General features: G+C 37.4%; 3 protein-coding genes across 5 annotated transcripts; 2 read left to right on the plus strand and 1 right to left on the minus strand.

The window, feature by feature from the left end:
* The first annotated feature begins 1,823 nt into the window (after positions 1 to 1,823).
* Positions 1,824 to 4,706, plus strand: LOC135727577 (uncharacterized). The gene is made up of 4 exons (XM_065245470.2): positions 1,824 to 1,906; positions 2,323 to 2,487; positions 3,081 to 3,258; positions 3,375 to 4,706. The coding sequence occupies exons 2-4, from the start codon at positions 2,323 to 2,325 to the stop codon at positions 4,193 to 4,195; spliced, it is 1,164 nt and encodes a 387-aa protein (XP_065101542.2). The 5' UTR covers positions 1,824 to 1,906; the 3' UTR covers positions 4,196 to 4,706.
* A 148-nt stretch (positions 4,707 to 4,854) lies between these two features.
* On the minus strand, positions 4,855 to 8,643 carry chtopb (chromatin target of PRMT1b). Of its 3 annotated transcripts, none has more exons than XM_065245472.2 (5): positions 8,524 to 8,621; positions 8,228 to 8,309; positions 7,765 to 8,144; positions 7,514 to 7,675; positions 4,855 to 5,940 (listed from the first exon to the last, which is right to left on the minus strand). In XM_065245472.2, exons 2-5 carry the CDS (start codon positions 8,290 to 8,292, stop codon positions 5,726 to 5,728), a joined length of 822 nt encoding a protein of 273 aa, XP_065101544.2. In that variant the 5' UTR covers positions 8,293 to 8,309; positions 8,524 to 8,621; the 3' UTR covers positions 4,855 to 5,725. The 3 variants fall into 3 exon arrangements, with proteins under 3 accessions (XP_065101544.2, XP_065101543.2, XP_065101547.2); XM_065245475.2 differs by having other exon boundaries at positions 5,022 to 5,940; positions 7,765 to 7,909; positions 7,994 to 8,144; positions 8,228 to 8,643; XM_065245471.2 differs by having other exon boundaries at positions 4,857 to 5,940; positions 8,228 to 8,643.
* A 375-nt stretch (positions 8,644 to 9,018) lies between these two features.
* On the plus strand, positions 9,019 to 20,573 carry smad10b (SMAD family member 10b). Its single transcript, XM_065245476.2, has 12 exons — positions 9,019 to 9,135; positions 9,836 to 10,082; positions 13,007 to 13,181; positions 13,306 to 13,329; positions 13,608 to 13,796; positions 14,822 to 15,043; positions 15,829 to 15,933; positions 16,059 to 16,112; positions 16,526 to 16,709; positions 17,012 to 17,180; positions 17,279 to 17,417; positions 17,506 to 20,573. The coding sequence occupies exons 2-12, from the start codon at positions 9,846 to 9,848 to the stop codon at positions 17,715 to 17,717; spliced, it is 1,710 nt and encodes a 569-aa protein (XP_065101548.2). The 5' UTR covers positions 9,019 to 9,135; positions 9,836 to 9,845; the 3' UTR covers positions 17,718 to 20,573.
* The last annotated feature ends 99 nt before the right edge of the window (positions 20,574 to 20,672 follow it).

A 20,672-nucleotide genomic window follows, 5' to 3' on the forward strand; every position in this document is an offset into this window, starting at 1 on the left:
AAGGAAATGAAGAATGAGTCACCTGCTTTCATTGTAAATCTAGCTCTGGGAAAAATACCAACATCAATGAAGATTACAATGTAGAATATAACTCAAATATATCATCCTTTGTTTATCTTTCATCAAAATGCAGATTCACATTGAGTGCTGTAGTTAGAAACTTTAACAGACTTAAGATTCAAAGAAAAAAATACAAACAACAATCACGAACAACTACTGCCCCCTATTGGCGAAGTATTTATATGGACTGGGCAGAGATGATAAGCACCAGTTTTTCGTTTTAGTATTATTTTCATAAATTATATTATATATAATATTACTTCGTGACTGTTTTTATTAATATACACACTCTGTGACAGCACTGGACTAAAAAATTAATTCAACTCTAATACACACCCACTGCTTTAATTGATTGAGACGTTTAGCTTTTAATTAATTAGTTTGCACGTGCACCGAGGTAGGACAAATACAACACAAAGCGATAATACCGTTGTTTCTGACAAATAATATCAGTACCTATACAATGTCAGTCAGAGTAAGACTAAATTCACTGTGTGGATTAGGTTTTCTTACATGTTACATGAGTCGTCGCTGCTGCCCCCTCCTCCTGTTCAGTTCACTTCTTGAAAACTCTTCAGGCTCCAGAGCGCGCGGCTCTGTCTAAACAGGGCGTGGTCTTGTGAAGAACAAACATTTCTTAAAGGAACAGTATGTAAGAAATTTATATCAATTAATCATATAATGGCCCTGATATGTCACTAGACATTAAGAAATCATTTTCATTTCAAATACTTATATCACTGACAACAGTGGTCTGGCCAGGATATTGTCATTTAAAAAGTGGAGTTGCAGCCCTCAACTGATGTTTATGTTGTCGTTTGGTATATTGGCCACCAGCTGTGTGATTGCAGTACCAGTTTTAGCCACACGTTTTGTGATTGCAATACCAGTTTTGGCCACAATCCTACACACTGTTCCTTTAATTATTCATGAAACAATACAATGCCAATTTTTTCTCAGCCCATATTTATAAAAGAAATTATTTAAGAACTGTTGAGTGGTGGTATGGGTTTGGTGAAATTATATTTTCTTTCTCTACAATATATTTCTATCACAGACGAAACAGATAAATTGGCTATGGGCCTGTGTGGTGTTTATTGTAGTGCTAGAGAAAGAAACAGCCACATCCTTCAACAGGCAGACAATCTGGATACAGATTAAATGTTGTGAGATTCAGCAGTTGATTCCTTTCAGCTCTGAGTCTTCTGGTGCTTTAAATTCTTGATACCACACTCTTTGCGAAAACTCAAGCATGCTCAAATAGATAGCATCTTCCGCCGTGTCCTCGTGTAAATAGGCATTGAGCAAATGGCAGCATGAAAGAACACAGTTTTGGGGAAATGGATTTCTAAGAGAGACCTTCTCAATTGTTTCCACAGCAACAGGCCTGTTGTCCAGTTTGCAGAGAAACAGGCTACTCTCCATGGTTGTCAGTTGGCACATGGCAGGAAAAAAAATTGAAAATAAGAAATGACAAGATGCCCTCAATTTACACTTGATCTTCATTTTTTATCATATTTTTATTTTACCCAAAAATGATGAACAAGATATTTTGATAAATGATGGTAAGCACACAGTTGACTATGGAAGTCAATGGTTACAATCAGATGTGTGCTTACCAATTACCATCATTTATCAAAATATCTTGTTCTATGTGCATCAGAAAAAAAGAAATTCTTCCAGGTTTAAGACAACATGGGGGTGAGTAAATGGTGACAGAATTTTCATTTTTGAGTGAACTATCCCTTTAAGCAGCCGCTGCGTCGCTCCAGTCCAGCAGGTGGCGCAAACGCGCAGTGTGTTCCATAAAACAACAGTGCGGTGGTGTTGTTGTGTCTTATGAAGGGTAAGCGATACTATCTTTACTCTTTAATAACATAAGATTATATAAATGTTACTTCTGTGGTCTGGAAATGTTTAACTAAGCTGCTGTCTATATAATCCTATTGAAATAATGATTTTGTGCTCTATGAGTGTTAACCAGGGCAGGGGTTTTCAAACGTCATTCTTGCTTAAAGGGACGTTTTATGAACCTTCGTCGATGGACATCTTACCTAAAATATATATCCATCATTTTGTAAATAAACATGTAAACTAAATAGACAAATAGTTATTGTGATAAACACAGCAAATTGTTTACAAACTTTAAAAAATGGCTACTATACTTTTTTAGAGCATTTGCATTGTCTCTTGAAATTAAAACACACCCCAGTTTGAAAACCCTTGGTGTAAACATTACAATGAGGATGTTTTTGTGTTCAGATGTTCATCATGAGCGATCAGATGGATGTGATGTGCTGTAAATCAGTAGGAACTGATCTGTCCATGTTGGATATTGAGGATATGATGACAGAGATCTTTCAGCTGAGGAAAGAGGTGGCGTTACTGCAGGAAAAGCTTGAGGAGTACGCTGAAGTGAACAAAAAGGTTTGTGTGGTTAAACATTCATTTATTAATTTATTTATTTACGTGAATGACTGTGTCTCTGTCCACCAAATGTAAAGATGAACTTTGTTTTAGGTGCTTTAGATAGTAAAGATCAGACTTGAAAACAAATACCAAATAAGTGTATATGAAGGTGTTTGCTATGGTGTTCTTTAAATATTGCATTTTGATCTTTTTGCATGCTATGTTTTCATTGTTGAGTAGTTCATCCTTAAAGAACTGAAACACAAAAGTGAATATATAGTATATTCATTACACATCCTGGTACTTATAAATCTAATATTGGCCTTTGCAGTAGTTTAAACCCATGCAAGCTCTGAATTTTATTCTCTGCTTGTTTATTTTTATGTTTTTGTTCAAAATGGAAAATGTACATTTAATCAACAGATGTAAATGTCCCCAAATTAGCCAGAAGGCTAGTTTTCATTTGTAGCCCATTTGTTAGATGTTATTAGGCCAGAAAGCTAAAAGAAGAAAGCCAAACAACAGTGATAATAATAAAAAATAAAATGATACCTAATGATGTACACTCTTTAATTGATTGCAGTATGGTTTAAATGTATGTTTTAATGCAGGATGTATCTGGTGTCTCAGTCTGTGGCTTCACTGATCAAACATCTACAGAGCTTCTTTTTTCTACCTGTAATGAAAACCAAAAGACATCAGTGAACCTGCTGGACTGCGGGATGGAGCTAAAACAAGAACCCACAGAAGAAGGAGAACAGACAGATGATGGTGGTTTGATTTATTTAGGTATGTATGTTTAACCAATTTTAACATGAACACCTAAGCTTAAGACAAGCTTAGGCTATTAGCTACTGTGTCATATTAATTATAATGATTTTCTTTTCTTTTTTTTTTCTTTTTAGACCCGACAGAAGTGAGGGAGGACATTTCTGAACAGGATGAACTAGAGGAGAAACCTTATCATTTAATACTTGTAGACGATTCCATGAGCTGCTTAACCCTGGAGAACCCAGGAGAATCCCAAAACGCTTTTCTTCTATTTAACAAATTTGACCCCATGGGTTCTCCAGGGTTAAAGACTTTATCACCCAAAAAATCTCAACAAACAAAAGTTAATGAATCTCTTAAGTGTCCACAGTGTGGAAAGATCTTCACTCGTAAAAACCACCTTTGCATACACATGCGAATTCACACTGGAGAAAAGCCTTTCAGATGTGACCAGTGCGGAAAGGCTTTTATTCGTAAGTATGACTTAAGTGTGCACATGCGGATTCACTCTGGAGATAAGCCTTTCATATGTGGCCAGTGTGGAAAGACCTTCATACGAAATTCTGACCTCAGTGTGCACATGCAAGTTCACAATGAAGAAAAGCCCTACGGATGTGACCAGTGTGAAAAGACCTTCCATCGTAAGTATGACTTAAACGTGCACATGGGAGTTCACACAGGAGAGAATCCTTACAGATGTGACCTGTGTGGAAAGAACTTTACCCGTAAGAGCAACATTAATACGCACATGCATAGTCATACTGGAGAAAAGCCTTACAGATGTGACCTGTGTGGAAAGGCCTACACTTGTAAGAGCAACCTTACTTTGCACATGCGAATTCACACCGGAGAAAAGCCATACAGATGTGAGCAGTGTGGAAAGACCTTCACTCGTAAAAACATCCTTTTTATGCACATGCGAACTCACACGAGAGAGAAGCCTGAACTAGAGTGAAATTTGATTCATCATTTCCTCCAATTCCACTGTATTATAATCATTCGAAAGCTTACGATTGTCCACACTGACAAATTATTACATTAAGTATGTAAAATGTCACTAGACCTTATCATGTTATGTATCATACTATGACACACTGTACAAGATAAAGTAATTGTATTTTGTTGTATACAAATCACGACACCTTGATGCAAATTAGGGCTAGAATAAAATACCAAACTTTGTTTTCTGTCCAATATTGGGTTACAAACAACCCAGCCTTTTATATATAGTTTCCGGTGCTAAATAAGAAGGTCTTGTTTCTTTATTAATTGTAAGTCTTGTTTTGTGTTTATATGGATGGCTAGGCTAGCCATTGAGAGATAATTGTCATTGTTCTTCATTTTCTTTGTTCATTGACTTTTCATCTTGATGCTCAAGAAAACATATTGTTTAGAAGAAACATTAGGTAAGTTTAATGTTATTATAGATTATAAAGATTTTTATATCTTAATACAGTCATATAAAATAAAATTTTTGCTCTTCCAGTAAAATTGTTTTGCATCAAGTATTTTTTGGGGGGGTTAGTTTCCCAGACAGGGTTTATCCTAGTCCCAGACTAAAATGCATATCTTAACATATATCAGTGCCATTATTTTGTGTTAATATATCTGCCTGATTTTCTTATATGACTGATAACAGTTGCATTAAAATGAACATTTATTGGTCGATACAGAGATGGCTAATATTATCCCAATTTGATGGTTTTGTATCAATAGAGTTTGAAAGGGTGTTTAATCCAAAAACAAATTAAACAAAGCATCAGACAAAGAGCAAACTACATTTTTATTAAACATTAGACAAACTCACATTTAACTTTTTTATTGACCACCTATGGCACATATTATCCAATGAGTTAAATGTGTAGTCAATCCTACATACTGTAATGATATAGGAGTGATACAAAACCCTTTTTGAAGAAAAAAAACATGGCCCACATAGAGTCACTCCTACAGACCAGATAGACAAATTTTCCCAGAACACAAATGTGTCTGACTCCCAGTTCTACTGTAATTATATAACGTATTAACAAACAGCTTGATTTTTCTTTGTACAGTTGTCACAATTAAAAATGGCTTTAACTGAAAGGTGAATCAGATTCATACGATCAAAAATGTAATTGAACTGCTTATTAAATGAACTGCATTTTGAAAGAGTTTTCTCAGAAACTACATCCTGCTAGACTACTGAAAAGATTTTTTTTAAAGCACACAAATCCTTAAGAAAGCCATTCATTTCTTTTTTTTTTTTAGTAATGATCACTAGGATGGCACAAAAATTGAATCCAACTGAAGCTGATGCTTTCTAAGCAGTAGACTTTAATGGTCAGTAACGGTAAAAAATTACTTGAGGTCTGCTTGTATTCAACATGGACAAATATTAATGTTACAGAATCTTTTGTGTAGATTATATGTACCATCAGTCAACCTTAAATTAAAATGTATGTTGTTCAACTATAGTCTTAAGTGCTGAAGCTAAGAGCCCGCATCACATTATCTCCTCCAAATCAACCTGGGCCATATATGCATCAAGCTCTGCATCCAGGTGACTCTTGCTTGTGGACATGTATTCATCCAGTTGTTTATCTAACTCCTCCCGAGAAGGAACTGGGTCGCTTTTGAACCTGGCCCAGCTGTTTCCTGAACACGCCCCACTGACAGGTGTTAACTGGCTACTACCTGTACATACAGGAGAGTTTATACCTGCAACAGAGTCAAGGGGGTTAATGAAAAATGTGTATGTACTGAATCTAACTGTATTGCTTTGCAATGCATGGCACTGATCCATAACAAAAGAAAGATGAGTTTTAAATTATAAAATTAGAGGGACTTTAACTCTTTCCCTGCCAGTTATTTTGAAAAAAGTTGCCAGCATTTCTTATGATTTTCATGAATTTAATGCATTCCAGAAAATTTGCTTCTTTAAATATATACTAGTCAACATTTGAAGTGGATCAAAAAAGTTTATCAAAGTTGTCCTATGACAAGAATGGGTATAAGGGATTGGTTTTATGTAAACATTTATTAAAGGTTTTGATCCACTTCGAATGTTGACTAGTGTATAAACATACAATATATCAAATGAAAGAACACCCTTGATTTTCAAACAAAAAATATTTTATCCTATCTTCATTTGTTCTCTTTTTATCACCTCTAAAATATGGGTAGGTTTCTTCAAAAAGATAAAAGAGGTGATTGCATTTGTAAAGGACTTTTGTTAGACGATGTTTTACTGTTTTTGGATCAGTGGATGCTAAGAGCGCCACCTAGTGGATGATAGCGAAAATATGGATTTGTAGGGAAGCGTTTTCTCTTAATTTACAAGATTATGTGCTGGGCAAAGATTAATCGTGAACAATCGCATACAAAATAAAAGTACATTTTCGCATAATATATGTGTGTGTGCTGCGTGTTATTATTATGTATATTTAAACGCACTCACATACATATATACATTTCAGAATTTTTTATATACTTTTTTTATTTATATAGAATATAAAAAATATAAATAAAAATATATACACATGTAAATGTTTCTTAAATACATACACAAAAGTGTGTGTTTTATAGACGGTTTCATCTGACGCACGTGCGCTGACACGATACACGTCTGGATCCGAACTTTACTTCCGGTTTCGTTTTTTTAATGGTCTGACTAGTTGCTAAACGGATCTCTTGAACAAATGCCTCGTCGGAAATAACAAATGTTTTGGTTTTCTAGGTAATCTATGTGTTGTTTTTTTGTGCTTGTTATATAAATAAACTACGTTTAAAGAACTTTGTTGTTATTTATTCTTAGCAGAGTTTACCGGAAGTTACGTGCGGGCCGCGACAGCCGCTTGTTTATGTTGTTACTGCTGAAACCGTCTTTATATACATCATAATTACACACAGCACACACTTGTATATTATGTTAAAATTCACTTTTATTTTGTATGCAATTAATCGTGATTAATCTTTGCCCAGCAAATTTATTCCGTAATATATTTTGCAATCTAATAAATTCCCATGGTGTATGCTGTTAGACCTTGTTTACACTGTCAGTCCAAAACCGATTTTGGTGCATATCCAATTTGACAGGTTCACTGTCCCCATTGTGTATCACAACTGTTCAGATCCGAATTGTGCATCCTGTAGCGTTCTGCCGATTTCTGGATTATCTGGCACGACAATCTGCCTCCACGGCTGACGTGTTTACGTGACGCGACAGCATGACATAACAAGAAGCTACACAAATGCGATCAGAGCTGTCAGACTAAAATGGATTTCAAATCACCTCTGGATGTTGCCTGAAATCGATCACCTGTCCTTTTATTGGCTCCTCCTCCTCTGATTCTCGTTGGTCCAGCCCTCTTCACACAGCCTCCACGCTTTATCTGTCCCCACCCCTGCTGTAGTCCTAAAGGGGAGGCTGCTGCACCATGCAGTCTAATCACACCTTAACGTAAAAATACACAAACGTTTGGCAGCTTTAATCAAGCAACAACTAAATACAGCGTATACAAATAAATGAGTATGGTGACTAACCTCTCCTTGTGTAAAATCCTTTGATCAGACCTCCACTGTCACCTCCACCTCCTATTTTCCTCTGGAAGGCGCACATCCCTCCCCTCCCAATGGGTTGACCCAGCCTAGTCTTCACGCTCACTTTGCAGTGTTGATTATTTATATTCTGCAGACAGCAAGAGTCACAAGTGTTATTTAGTCTATAATAAAAAATCATGAGATGATTTTTGTCAAGCGAAGTGTGTCTGACAGATGTGTTGCGGAGGGCGGCAAGCACAGAGGGTTTGTTGGCCATCTCCAAAGCCAGGCGCCTGTTCTTTATAGACGCTGAATTCTGCGCGTTCACTTTGGTTGTAAGGTCCATTACATCGGCCTGCTGATGATTTAGCAAACCGGTGAAACTGCGGGGTTGACCAAACAGGATAAATATTTAAATAAAAATAACATTGATATCAAATTATGTTTTGTAAGAATCATAACTTACCGATTATGCAGAGACAAGGTAGAGGTGCCGCTCAGAAGAATCTTTTGGGGATCTTGAGGATTCATTTTTACATGTACTGTGCCTACTTAGTTAAATTAGTATATGCAAGTTAAATTAGTATTGACATACAACTTAAAGTCCTAATGGTTTGTTTTTACTTTGTAAGCTTGTTGTATACTAAACTGTTTATCATGAGTCCGTGAAAAACTAGCAAACAGTAGCATGTGCAATGAACTTGTAAATAAACATTAATCACTAGAGACATTACGTTTATCTATTTACCACAATTGAAATACCTCGTCGATGCACCCACGGAGACCCCAAACGGTATAATTTTCACCAATTTTTGTTTAGTGGCAAGCCAGGTGTGAAGAGTTTTGGATGGTAATTCAGACAGACACACCACGTCTGTTAACACTGTATCGCCCTCTAGCGTCTGTACACAGCACCGCTACAGACCTTATAATTTAATTTAATTTAATTTAATAAAAATTGACTTTTTTATATTTTCATGGATTTTAGAAACGTTAAGAGGGGTTGGATGAGTTTAATAACAGGCTTTTCCTCTTTTATTTAAAATAAGTAAATTACAAAAAAAGAAATAAAGCCACAAGTCTTGAGTGAGTCAGTATTTCCAATTACACAACCTCTCGGTTTCATATTTCAGTTTTATTGTGCTTTATTCATTTGACAAACCTGTGGCTTTTTCGAATCTCTCTCTCTCTCTCTCTCTCTCTCTCTCTCTCTCTCTCTCTCTCTCTCTCTCTCTCTCTCTCTCTCTCTCTCTCTCTTCTCTCTCTCTCTCTCTCTCTCTCCGGGAGCAGCTGGATGTGTGCGAGTTGAAAGCGCGAGTCCGACGAACAGGGTGCGTATGAAAAGATCAGGCACATGTGACACCCAACTGACTTGTAAGTATTATTTTTATTCCCTTAAACGAATGAACTGTCTATGTCTTTTTATGCATTTAATTATTAATAGTTTTGTGCTTTGCCACTGTCAAAGAAAGTTCTGAGGCGAAATAAATAGAGAACTTCAATCAGGAAGTAACTGTTTGCCGTTTTCATTACTGTCCCTAATCAACACGAAACATTAATAAGTGTGGTATTTGAGGACAGACCCTTCTTTAGAAGAAAATACTCACATATACCAACATATATAAAGTTTTTTATATTGATGCTGTGACATTTATGTAGCCTAGATGTGTTGTGTGATGTCCAACAGGCATTTCCATTATAAAAAAAGAAACATATAATTTTATTAAAAACTTTTATTATTATAAACAATTGTGTCTGTATTTAGCAAACCAAAATTAAGTCTTTTTATATGTTTTTACTTTAGGAAAAAGTATTATCTATGCAGCAGTATCAGTCTAAAAGTGTACTAAAGTTTTTTCTGTTTAATAGAGATGACAACCACATGCATATTTACATTTAGCATCTATGCATTTGGCACTTATCCTAAAGTGACTTGACAATGCAAAGCGATACATTTTAAAAGTATATGTGGTCCCAGGTAATCAAACCTATGATCTTTTGCGCTGCTTATGCATTGCTTAAGCCACAAGAACACTCACAAATGTTGCTTCTTTTAATTTCTCTCCTAAAATAGTGAAAACAGAATGTCTGTGAATGCCCCCAGCAGCAGTGATGCCTGTTTAAACATCGTTCACAGTTTGATGTGTCACCGTCAGGGAGGCGAGAATGAGAGCTTCGCCAAGCGTGCCATCGAAAGTCTGGTGAAGAAACTCAAAGAGAAGAGAGATGAGCTTGACTCCCTCATCACAGCTATCACCACCAATGGGGTCCACCCAAGCAAGTGTGTCACCATACAAAGAACGCTGGATGGGCGTTTGCAGGTCTCTGCGTTACTCTTTAACATCATTGCCTGTTTTTAATACTACCTATTATTCGTACCTGACATTGCATCCAGGTTTACAGTATACTGTAATTCCATTGCTGGTCTTCTTTATGATGCTGGACCAGGATTTCATGTGTTGTGTGCCAGGCTATGATATCAGTTTGCAGATTAATAGGCTCTTATTAAAAAGGCCGGCTTTGTTTTTTTTAACAATGTTAATCGTTTTGCCAAATGTGTCTTGATGCGATTTAAATGGGGTATGTGAAATCCCCACTTTAACTGTACCTTAATATAAACTAAATCAGTGAAACTATAGTACAAAGCTCCCACGTGCCAACTTTAATTACATGCCGAATGTCTAGAAAAGACACAGCTTACGCTCATAGAAGGAGCCTCTTTATAAACCATTTGTCCTTTTGGGACGTTTGGTGGCACAGATCTTAAAGCAACTTCTTTAAAATACATTATAGATGCACTTAACCAGAATGGCACATATCATATGGTTATTAATACCTATGACATTTTGTAACATGATCACACATTAAAAAGACTAAACGTCCAGCAAACGTATTCCCTACCACCATTCAATAATTATTAGCAGAGGTATGAATAATATAAACGTGAATTTTTTTCTCCCAAAATAGTCATCTTATGATTTTTGAGATAGGAGAGGCCCATAGAGAGAAAGAGAGTGCTCCCTTCCCCCAGTTGTAGACAGGGAGAGGGGGAGGCAGAGGGCGAGGAAGGTTGTTTTGTCTGAAACACAGGAAAGGGGCGGGGTTAAGCTAAGCCTGTCTGTCTAGCAGTCTGTATATGTGGGAGAGAGACGGTCAGTATTTGAAGCATGAGTGCGATGTGTTCAAATAAGACATTTATGCAACATTTTCTGAAAAAAATGTGTGTGGACGGACACATGTACTCTCAGTTGTACGCTCCATCGGCCTCGTAAACTTAAAGAGTTTGTTAGTAGAGGAATGTCTTGTTTACGTAAAGTAAAGTTCAGAGAGTTTAATACGGGGCTTTGTCTGTGTGTGAGTTTGTTTAAACGTAATGGGCTTGGCGGTAGACCAGCTCTGTCTCCTTCTGAGCTCTGACTGTCTCGTCTTTGACTCGATCAGGAAGGTCAGTCTCATGGGTGGAGAGTTGTAAGTCATTCCAATAGCAAATGAGGTCACAGTGCGGTGCCACTTACACATGATTTAGAGATGATGGTCTGACAGAATGGTAAATGTTTCTCTGTATTTTGTTTCTCTTTGGTGTTTTGATCTCTCGCCTTCTTTTAGTGTGGTGTTGGGTTATTTAAAGTTTGTTAACACCTTGGTTCACGCTGGAGTTATCAGTTAATTATGGTAAGATTGTAAGTCAGTTCTATTTATTAAAACTCTCGTCTTCAGACCCATCCATCTTTACTGATCCATTCATATACATTTGACCATTTTTGAGCTATGTTAATTAAATATTTAATGAAATACGTGAAAAAATGACTTTCAAAATTGTTGTTTACAAAACTTTGAGTGCACTCAATCACAGTTCTAAATCTATGTCATCCAGGTACTTCTCGCCATATTACTCATGTTGCCTACTGCTTTTCACCAGATATGGGGGGACCAGGGGGGCACTGCCCCCCAGACCAGGGATGCGTTTCCCAAAAGCATCGTTAGCCAACTATTGGCGTAAGTTTTGTTGTTACTGACAAAGTTCAGCGATTTGCTGTTTCCCGAAACCATGGTACAAACGAACATTCGCAAGCTGCATTGTAAACTTGTGTGGTTTGAATGACAGCTCTTCACTCGTGGTTAGAAGCATAGTTCCTTGTTATTATATTATGTAGACTTACGTTGATCATGCTATTGAACAAATTAAGCCAAAAACATGTAGTGCATTCTATATCCATCATTCTAAAATAAATCATTCTACAAATTTAATTTTACGTCTTTAAACTTGTAAACAGAATTAAAGCGCTGTATTTGAAAACTGTGCATGTGTGCATATTTATGAGCTTTAGAACCCTGCGGAATCCCTGGGAGAAGTGACGTAAGAGGGAACTTGCACATGAATTAAATATCTTGAAATTAAACCTCAAAAAACTAAATTATGGTTCAAACGACGAAAAGTGCGACAAAGTTACTATGTTTTCAGGAAACAGTCTTGACTAGGTAGTTAGTTTCTCCAACTATGCATCGTAATATGGTGGTTCAGCAGTGAGTTATGTTGTTGTTCGGGAAACGCACCCCAGAGCCAATTATGATTTTATCTGAGCTATTAATAAAATAGAAATATAAGAATATTTTATTTGTCTAATCTGAATATTGTAATAGTAAATTAAGGCTAAAACAATTATTTTCTTAATTCTTTTTTAGTTTTAATTCATTTAAACCATATTTAAAAACCATGAAGTCATCTCTCTCGCTAATCCCAAAGTATTGTAGTACCTTTGCTTATCATTTTGGCCTACTCTGAATGGAAGTAGGCAATTTCAGAGGTTGCGTATGATTGTTCAATTTTCCAGTTGTGTTTTATAGATGTTTGCAGCAGTAACAACATAAACAAACGGCTTTCATGGAAAAAACGTAACTTTCAATAAACTCTGCAAAGAATTAATAAAAATAGAGTCCTTTTACAGTAGTTTATTTCTGATAACCTCTCCCTTCACATAGCGGTGATCTATGATCACCATCTCCCCTAATCTTTAGGAAACCAAAACATTTGTTATTTTCGACTAGGTATTTGTTCCAGAGTTCAGTTTAGCAACTAGTCAGACCATTAAACAAATAGAGACCGGAAGTTAAGTTCCGCCCAGATGGCTAACCGTGACAACGCACGTGCGTCCCATGAAACCCGTCTATATCACATTACACTATCAGACCCTGTTATGATGTTTGAGGTTATATGTTGACATAAGGTACTCTCATTTCCTCTCAGGTGGCTGGGCGTAAGGGTTTCCCCCATGTCATATACGCCCGTCTGTGGCGTTGGCCGGACCTCCACAAGAATGAACTCAAGCATGTTAAGTTCTGTCAGTACGCGTTTGATCTGAAGTATGATAACGTGTGTGTGAACCCCTACCACTATGAGCGTGTGGTGTCACCTGGAATAGGTGCGTATGTGTATTGATAGCACAAACAGCTGATGTATGGCAGCTCTTAATCTTAAAATTTTTATTTAATCAATAAATAAATATTGTGATGTATAATGACTTATGCTTTCTTCTTGTCTTGTAGTGGGCTTCAGTTTGCCAAACACAGGTGAGTGGTGGCCTGGGACTTTGGATGTATGACATGGGACGTTAGCACTTGTATTTTATCATTATATTTTATCTTCCCCACACGAGAAAGGATGTCTCAAGTATTCGCCACTGACCCTGATCGCTATGCTGCTGGCATCCAGCCTTTAATCATAGAGAGGCTACCATAAAATAGTCAGAACGAGACATGCAAGGACTTGTCTTGCTGCAAGAGACAAACATGGACAGGGAGTTTGGAAAGAAATTGAGAGATGTTTTGACAGTCGTTTTATCTTTCAGGCAGGCTCATAAAAGAGGAACACATACATGACTGCATCCAGATGGAAGGACCGTCGAGCATGACCTTACAGCAAGATCATCATCCATCAGATCACTACAGTCAGCCGCTGAGACTAATGACTCCAGAGCTGCCACCGCGCACCACACCGCCAGTCACCATCTACCCCAGCCTGCCCCTCTCCCCGACTTGTAAGTACAACAAAGCTGTCCATTTTCAATATGTTAATAAAATCATCAAAACTTTGTACTTTTGTCTTGTTTTCCTTTAAATATCTTATTATTAAATGATCAAAATCCTTAAATGTGAATTTTGCTTTTTAATAAAGTTTATTTTTGTACCATAATCCAAATAATTTTATACTTGTTTTAAGCATAAACCTCTTTTTAAAGGGATACTCCACTTTTTTTGAAAATATTCAAATTTTCTAATTCTAATTTTCCAGCTCCCCTTATCCATTCAGCTGATCTCCGTGTCTGGCGCTACCACTTTTAGCATAGCTTAGCATAATTCATTGAATCTAATTAGACCATTTAGCATCGCGCTCAAAAATAACCAAAGAGTTTCAATATTTTTCCTATTTAAAACCTGATTATATTACCAAGCAGACGAAAATAGTCCCCTTAGTAACTTTCAATAGCAGGGGACTATTTTCAGGCCCTGTGCAATATCATTGCGCCTTCTGCAGCCATGTTATAGCAGCAAATTCCTTAATTATTACACCAGAATGAGAGTATAATTTCTAGCCATATTTGCCAAGAAAATTGCAACTTTTAATTTTCCGTTGGTCTTAGTACACGATGTAACTACAGAAGAGTCAAGTTTTAAATAGGAAAATTATCTCTTTGGTTATTTTTAAGTGTGATGCTAATGGTCTAATCAGGTTCAATAGATTATGCTAAGCTATGCTAAAAGTGGTAGCGCCAGATCCGGAGATCGGCTGAATGGATTCCAAAATGGTAAAAATCAAATGTTTAACTCTAGTGGAGCTGTAAAATGAGTATATTGTATATAAAGAAGTGCTGGGAGAATATGTTACCCTGTCTGTGAAATCCTGCTGAGATCCATTAAATGCATTTATGCATGTATGCAGTAAATGACCAAGCAGCCTAGTGACAATTATATTGCTTACTTATTGTTGCCTAAGATTTAGGATTTTTTAGAATACACTATTAAAATATCTCTCATTGTCACATCTTTCTCCGTTTCTCTAAAGCAAGTGCCTCCAGGTTGTCCATGCAGACCGAGCACTCTGAAGGACTGCTGCAGATTGCTTCCCCTTCCGGTCGAGTCCTGACTTCCAGCTCTCCCCCTTCCACTCCAACACACAGTCACGCATCCACACACAACCAGTGTCCCCCCAAGTCCCAGCAAACCTCTGTCAACCAGAGTGACTACAGCACCTCCAAGCACACACAGACACAGGGTTCATACCACAGTGAGTTTAAAAAAATATAAATTATTTTTCATGTATTATATTTACTGCAACGCTCCTCGGGTACAGAACCAAAAGATTGTGAATTATATAGAAAATAATTTCTTAACAAAATAATTTCTTAACAAAGAAATATTTTAATATTTCTTAAAAATATTTATCGCTTTTATCCAAGACAACTCACAATGCATTCAAGCTACACATTTAATACTTTGAAGTAGTTTATGCATTATACATATATGGTGTTTGTGACAATTACTACATAGCTGGATATTGTGGTTATAACTTGTTATAATGCACATAAGAAAATAGTACTAATGCAGTACTAAATATGAGGACAACAAAAAAAGATATTCATCACGAATTGAAGTTTAGAGTTCAGTATTAGTAGACAAGTATTGCAGAAGTGAGAATTACTTATGTCAGTGGTTCTTAAACTTTTCGGTGTGTAGGGTGCATCCCTTTGCGGCCCCCCAAAGAAAATTCATGACATAAAACAATCTTAAATTTAGAATTTGAATTAAACAAAACATATAACATTATACAATGTAGTGCTGTTGGTTAAATAATAGCCTTATTTTTCTGAGGTTTTATATAATTTATGATAAATGAATGTTTTTATCAATGTCATAAAACTGTGTCCCCCTGACAATTTCCAAGTTTTAGAACCAATGCTTTATGCCCTTTATATCAGTTATATTGTAACTGTTGGAAAATCATACTGAATGATATTATAAGGACTGATATATGAAGTCATTTTAGGTGTATTTTGTTGTTAAATTCCTCAGCACCGACTTGGACAGGGACCAACACCGCTTCTTATACTGCTTCTGGATCACAGCAGAATGGGCGGAGTCATCAGCATGGCCCTCCTCCTCATACCAGCCACTTCTGTATGTAAACAATGATTTAAAAAAATGTATGTAGATTATAGTTAGATACATTATATACTTGCTCGATATCCTTACATAATAAAAGTTTTGGTGCATTTCCTTTAAACCTGCTTTGTTTTTTTCAGGGTCTCAGCATCACACACCAGCCTCCTACCCTCAACCAGTCTCAAACCATCCAGGTACAACACATGTTTTTTAAAGGAAAACACCACCGTTTTTAATATTCTACTATGTTCTTACCTCAACTTAGACGGATTAATACATACCTATCTTTTTTCAATGCGTGCACTTAATCTTTGTACAGCGTGTCGTGACTGTGTTAGCATTTAGCCTAGCCCTATTCATTCCTTAGGATCCAAACAGGGATGAATTTAGAAGCCACCAAACACTTCAATGTTTTCCCTATTTAAAGACTGTTACATGAGTAGTTACACAATAAAGTGTGGTGGCACAAAATAAAATGTTTTTTAAGCGGATAAAAAATGAGAACTATATTGTATGGTGGAAGAGCACTTTGTTTGCAGCAAATCGCCATGTTTTATTTTGTGCAACCATACTTACTGAGCCTATGTCCACTGTGTTTATTTTGCAGGCCCAGAGTTCTGGTGCTCAATCTCTTATTTCGAGATGGACGTGCAGGTGGGGGAGATGTTTAAGGTTCTGGCAAATTGCCCTGTGGTGACGGTGGATGGATATGTGGACCCTTCGGGTGGGGACCGCTTCTGTTTGGGGCAGCTTAGCAATGTTCACCGGACTGATGCTAGCGATAGGGCTCGGTCAGTGTCTGTTCGCTGTGATTTCTGTCTGTGTTTAGCGTGTGGGTGTGTGCGTATTCACATGTTTGTCTCAAGCATCTCAAGCAGATGGTGATAAGACTAACAAATAAAGAAAATATTTTATAAGCAGCTTAATGAGGGTAGCACACAGATGGTGTGCATTTCTGCGTGAACAGTTCTTTAGAAATAAAGCTGTTCTTGGTTTTCATAACAGAATCTGGACTTCCATGACTATTCAACACTCTGACACGTACAACATGTACAATCCTCTAAGATGTCAACTCTTCATGCCCACCCCACAGGCTTCACATTGGTAAAGGTGTTCAGCTAGAATGCCGTGGAGAGGGAGATGTGTGGATGCGTTGCCTTAGTGACCACGCTGTCTTCGTGCAAAGTTACTACCTGGACAGAGAAGCAGGGAGAGCGCCTGGGGATGCTGTTCACAAGATTTACCCTGGGGCCCTCATTAAGGTGAACAGCGAATGATTTGCAAACTGCATTCATTCTGGGGTGCATTATAAATTGTTTCTACTGTACCTGGTGATTTAAATCTTATCTTCTTTTTACAGGTCTTTGATCTTCGTCAGTGTCACAGGCAGATGCAGCAGCAGGCAGCGACTGCGCAGGCAGCTGCAGCTGCGCAGGCTGCGGCTGTTGCCGGGAACATCCCTGGGCCTGGCAGTGTTGGGGGAATTGCTCCAGCCATCAGTAAGTCTGTAACTTTCTCAGTTGATCTTATGATGCCATGCGAAAACATGTGGAAACGCACATAACCTGCGACTAATATGTTTTGCAGGTCTGTCGGCCGCAGCCGGAATAGGCGTTGATGATCTGCGTCGCCTGTGTATCTTACGTCTGAGTTTCGTAAAGGGCTGGGGACCCGACTACCCTCGACAGACTATCAAGCAGACACCGTGCTGGGTAGAGGTTCATCTGCACCGTGCCCTGCAGCTGCTGGATGAGGTTTTGCACACTATGCCCCTAGCTGACCCTGGAGCAGCCAACTAAACCGTATGCTGCAGAGAGGAAGGCTGAAAGTATACACATTCTGTTACTAAAACAGAGAGGAAGAGAGACACGGTGCTATGCTGACTCTTTCTCCTAAGATACGCACCTGCACAGGCAAACACTGACTCATAATACCAGAAACACACATAAGCATTCATGTCTTTACACAAAGTCTTTCCACAATCTTGGCCAGCAAACTGCCTCTGAGCTGACCAGTGTTTAGTCCACTCATGGTTGCTGTTGACTTTGTTGTCATGGTAACTCAAACCAAGGCCCCACTGATGAGTTGACAACGAGGGGCAACCTTCCGATTCCTCTGATGAAGTCAACACAGAAGTGACTTAAACTGCAATTCATCGATTGGCCGCTAGAGGCTGACTCTAAAAGGGAAAAAATTCCCATAGACCCCCATGTTAAAATGCCCAAATTTACAGCAGGAAATTATATGTTTACAGTCTGGTACAAAAAGCGTTTTTGGGTCTAAATAGCTAAGTTTGCCCTTCCTGACAACTGTGAGGGGGGCGAATATTTTTTATGTATCGTTTAAATTATATTAAGCCTTAAAGTTTTGCATAATTAAGGGCGTGGCCACTTGAGTGACGGGTGAACTGCACTGCTGTCACTAGAATCGAGCTAGACGGGCGTTGTTTCAGCAACCAGCCACCTCCTCTTTACCCATTTTTGGTTATCCGCAAGTGATTCGCTGTGATGCGCGGCCTAGGCGGCTGACGGCTGGCACCGCCTACTATTGGCTTCAAAAAAGCTCTTCACAAACCTATGGGTGACGTCACGGACACTACGTCGATCTTTTTTACAGTCTTTGGTTTACACTAATAGAGGTCTAAAAGAAGATGAAGTTTTTCATGCAAATATGAAAATTATCACATGATTTACTCACTCCCGTGCTATCCCAGATGTTTATGACTTTCTTTTTTTATGTTTGAAACAAACACATTTTTATTAAAATGTCATGTTATCTTCTTACACAGGAGCCAACATGGCGAAGCTCCAAAAATCATATCCATCCATCATTAAAGCAATCCAAATGACACCAGTTGGTTAATAAATGTCGTCTTAAGCAAAATGTCTTTGTGACTAGTTGTCCACATGCACTGTCACTAGAATTTGTCATTGATGCACTACCATATTTGAACCTACTGCCATGGAAATGCTTAATAACCTCAAAATATTTATTGTTTATTATTAAGCTTCACAAACAAATATTTTTGCTTTACGAAGACATATATTAACAAGGGGTGGGCAAAAAAATAGATTTTTCGATAAATCGTTTTTTAAAACGTGGTCGATTAAAAATCGATTCTCAAAGAGCAGAATCGATTTTTTTCATATTTATTTCCGCAAACATTGAACGGAGGAATGGAAGCATTTTAGATTTTGCAAGCAAGACGTGTTGTGGCTTTTAATTTCTTTTTATTAATTACCCACTTGTAAACTGCTGTTCACTGTTCTTTTTTATTAATATAGTATTTGTATTAAATCTATATTCATTAAGTTGAATAGAGAATCGAGTATAAAAACCTACCCGGAATCGAAAATTTAATCGAGAATCGGAATCGAACCGATTTGATAGCTTGTGAATCGAAATCGAATCGATCTGGAACATCTGAATCGATACCCAGCCCTAATATTAACCCTTTGAGTCATTTAGATTACTTTGTAATTGATGTACCGGTATGTGCTTCAGCATTCATCACCTCATAGAAAAAGGTCATGTGAAAGTATCAGATTGTGTTTAACTAAAGAAAAAAATTCATTTACATCTGGGCTGACATGAGGGTGAGGAAATTATAAAAAAACTTCATATTTAGAGAGTCAGGCTTTAACCGGTTCAAGTCTCACAGCCTGCAGGTTGCGACTGGTGTTCCCTCTTCAGCAAGGCACCCGTCTCCCAATGCTCCTCGGGCAATGCAGTGATAGATGCCCACTGCTCCAGGTGGGTGGGTGTCTGCGGCATGTGTTCACTATTCACTGGATCGGTTAAATGCAGAGGTCACATTCAAAGTATGGGTTATCATCACTTTCAAAATGAGGTCATAGTATTAGTAAAAATTTACTAGTTTTAATTAAAAGGCACATAATTTTATGTTTTTAACAATCTACTATATTTTTATATCTGTCAGACCAAAGAGAAAACAGGGAAACACCCTGCACAGGTGTCCAATGCATCACAGGGCGATCAAAGAATCTGTAGCTAATATGAATTTGTTATGAATACCATAATTATTTATGATTCAGTGATAATGTTTTTTGTCTGGATTTTCGTCTGCTGAGCTATTAGTGATATACAAACAGTACAGTTTGTGCTACAACATTTTGACACTTCAATGATTGATGAGGACAACTACCGGTTATTTAAGGTATTACAGTCACTCAGACATATGGGTTCACATTCATAAATGCATATTCAAATTTTAAGAAGTTGTTTTATTATACCAAATTTAAGGAATTAAGTGGCATCTTTCTGCTTTGTGAACCATGACAAAATTACAACGGAGTATTCTTTCTGAAATGAGTGAAAAAGCACATTTTAATATCAATTTAAATCTTCGGCCAAAACTGAACTATGTATAACAAACACCATGTGACATGTTTTAAAAAATGTAACAAATACCTTGCTTTAATGTACTTTTCAGTGTAATCTGATCTGACGTCTGCGCAAAATTGTATGTTGCTTTGTTGTATGTCTTAAATTATTTTCATAATTTAATCAATGTTTTCTGTTCTTTACACACATATGTATCCCACCAAGACTTTAAAGTTCAAACATGATATTTTTTCATGGTTTTTATTGTCTTTAATACCAAAGATAGTGTCCTGAAATAAAGTCTTTCTTTATTCTGGTCTATAACTTGTGTACCTGCGGATGTGAAAATACAGGACAGCACGATCTTGGATGCTGTCCACGAGATGAGAGCGCTGCTGTGGGCGGTACTT

Source organism: Paramisgurnus dabryanus, chromosome 13, assembly GCF_030506205.2.
Source record: "Paramisgurnus dabryanus chromosome 13, PD_genome_1.1, whole genome shotgun sequence".
NCBI classification, from domain to species: Eukaryota; Metazoa; Chordata; class Actinopteri; order Cypriniformes; family Cobitidae; genus Paramisgurnus; species Paramisgurnus dabryanus.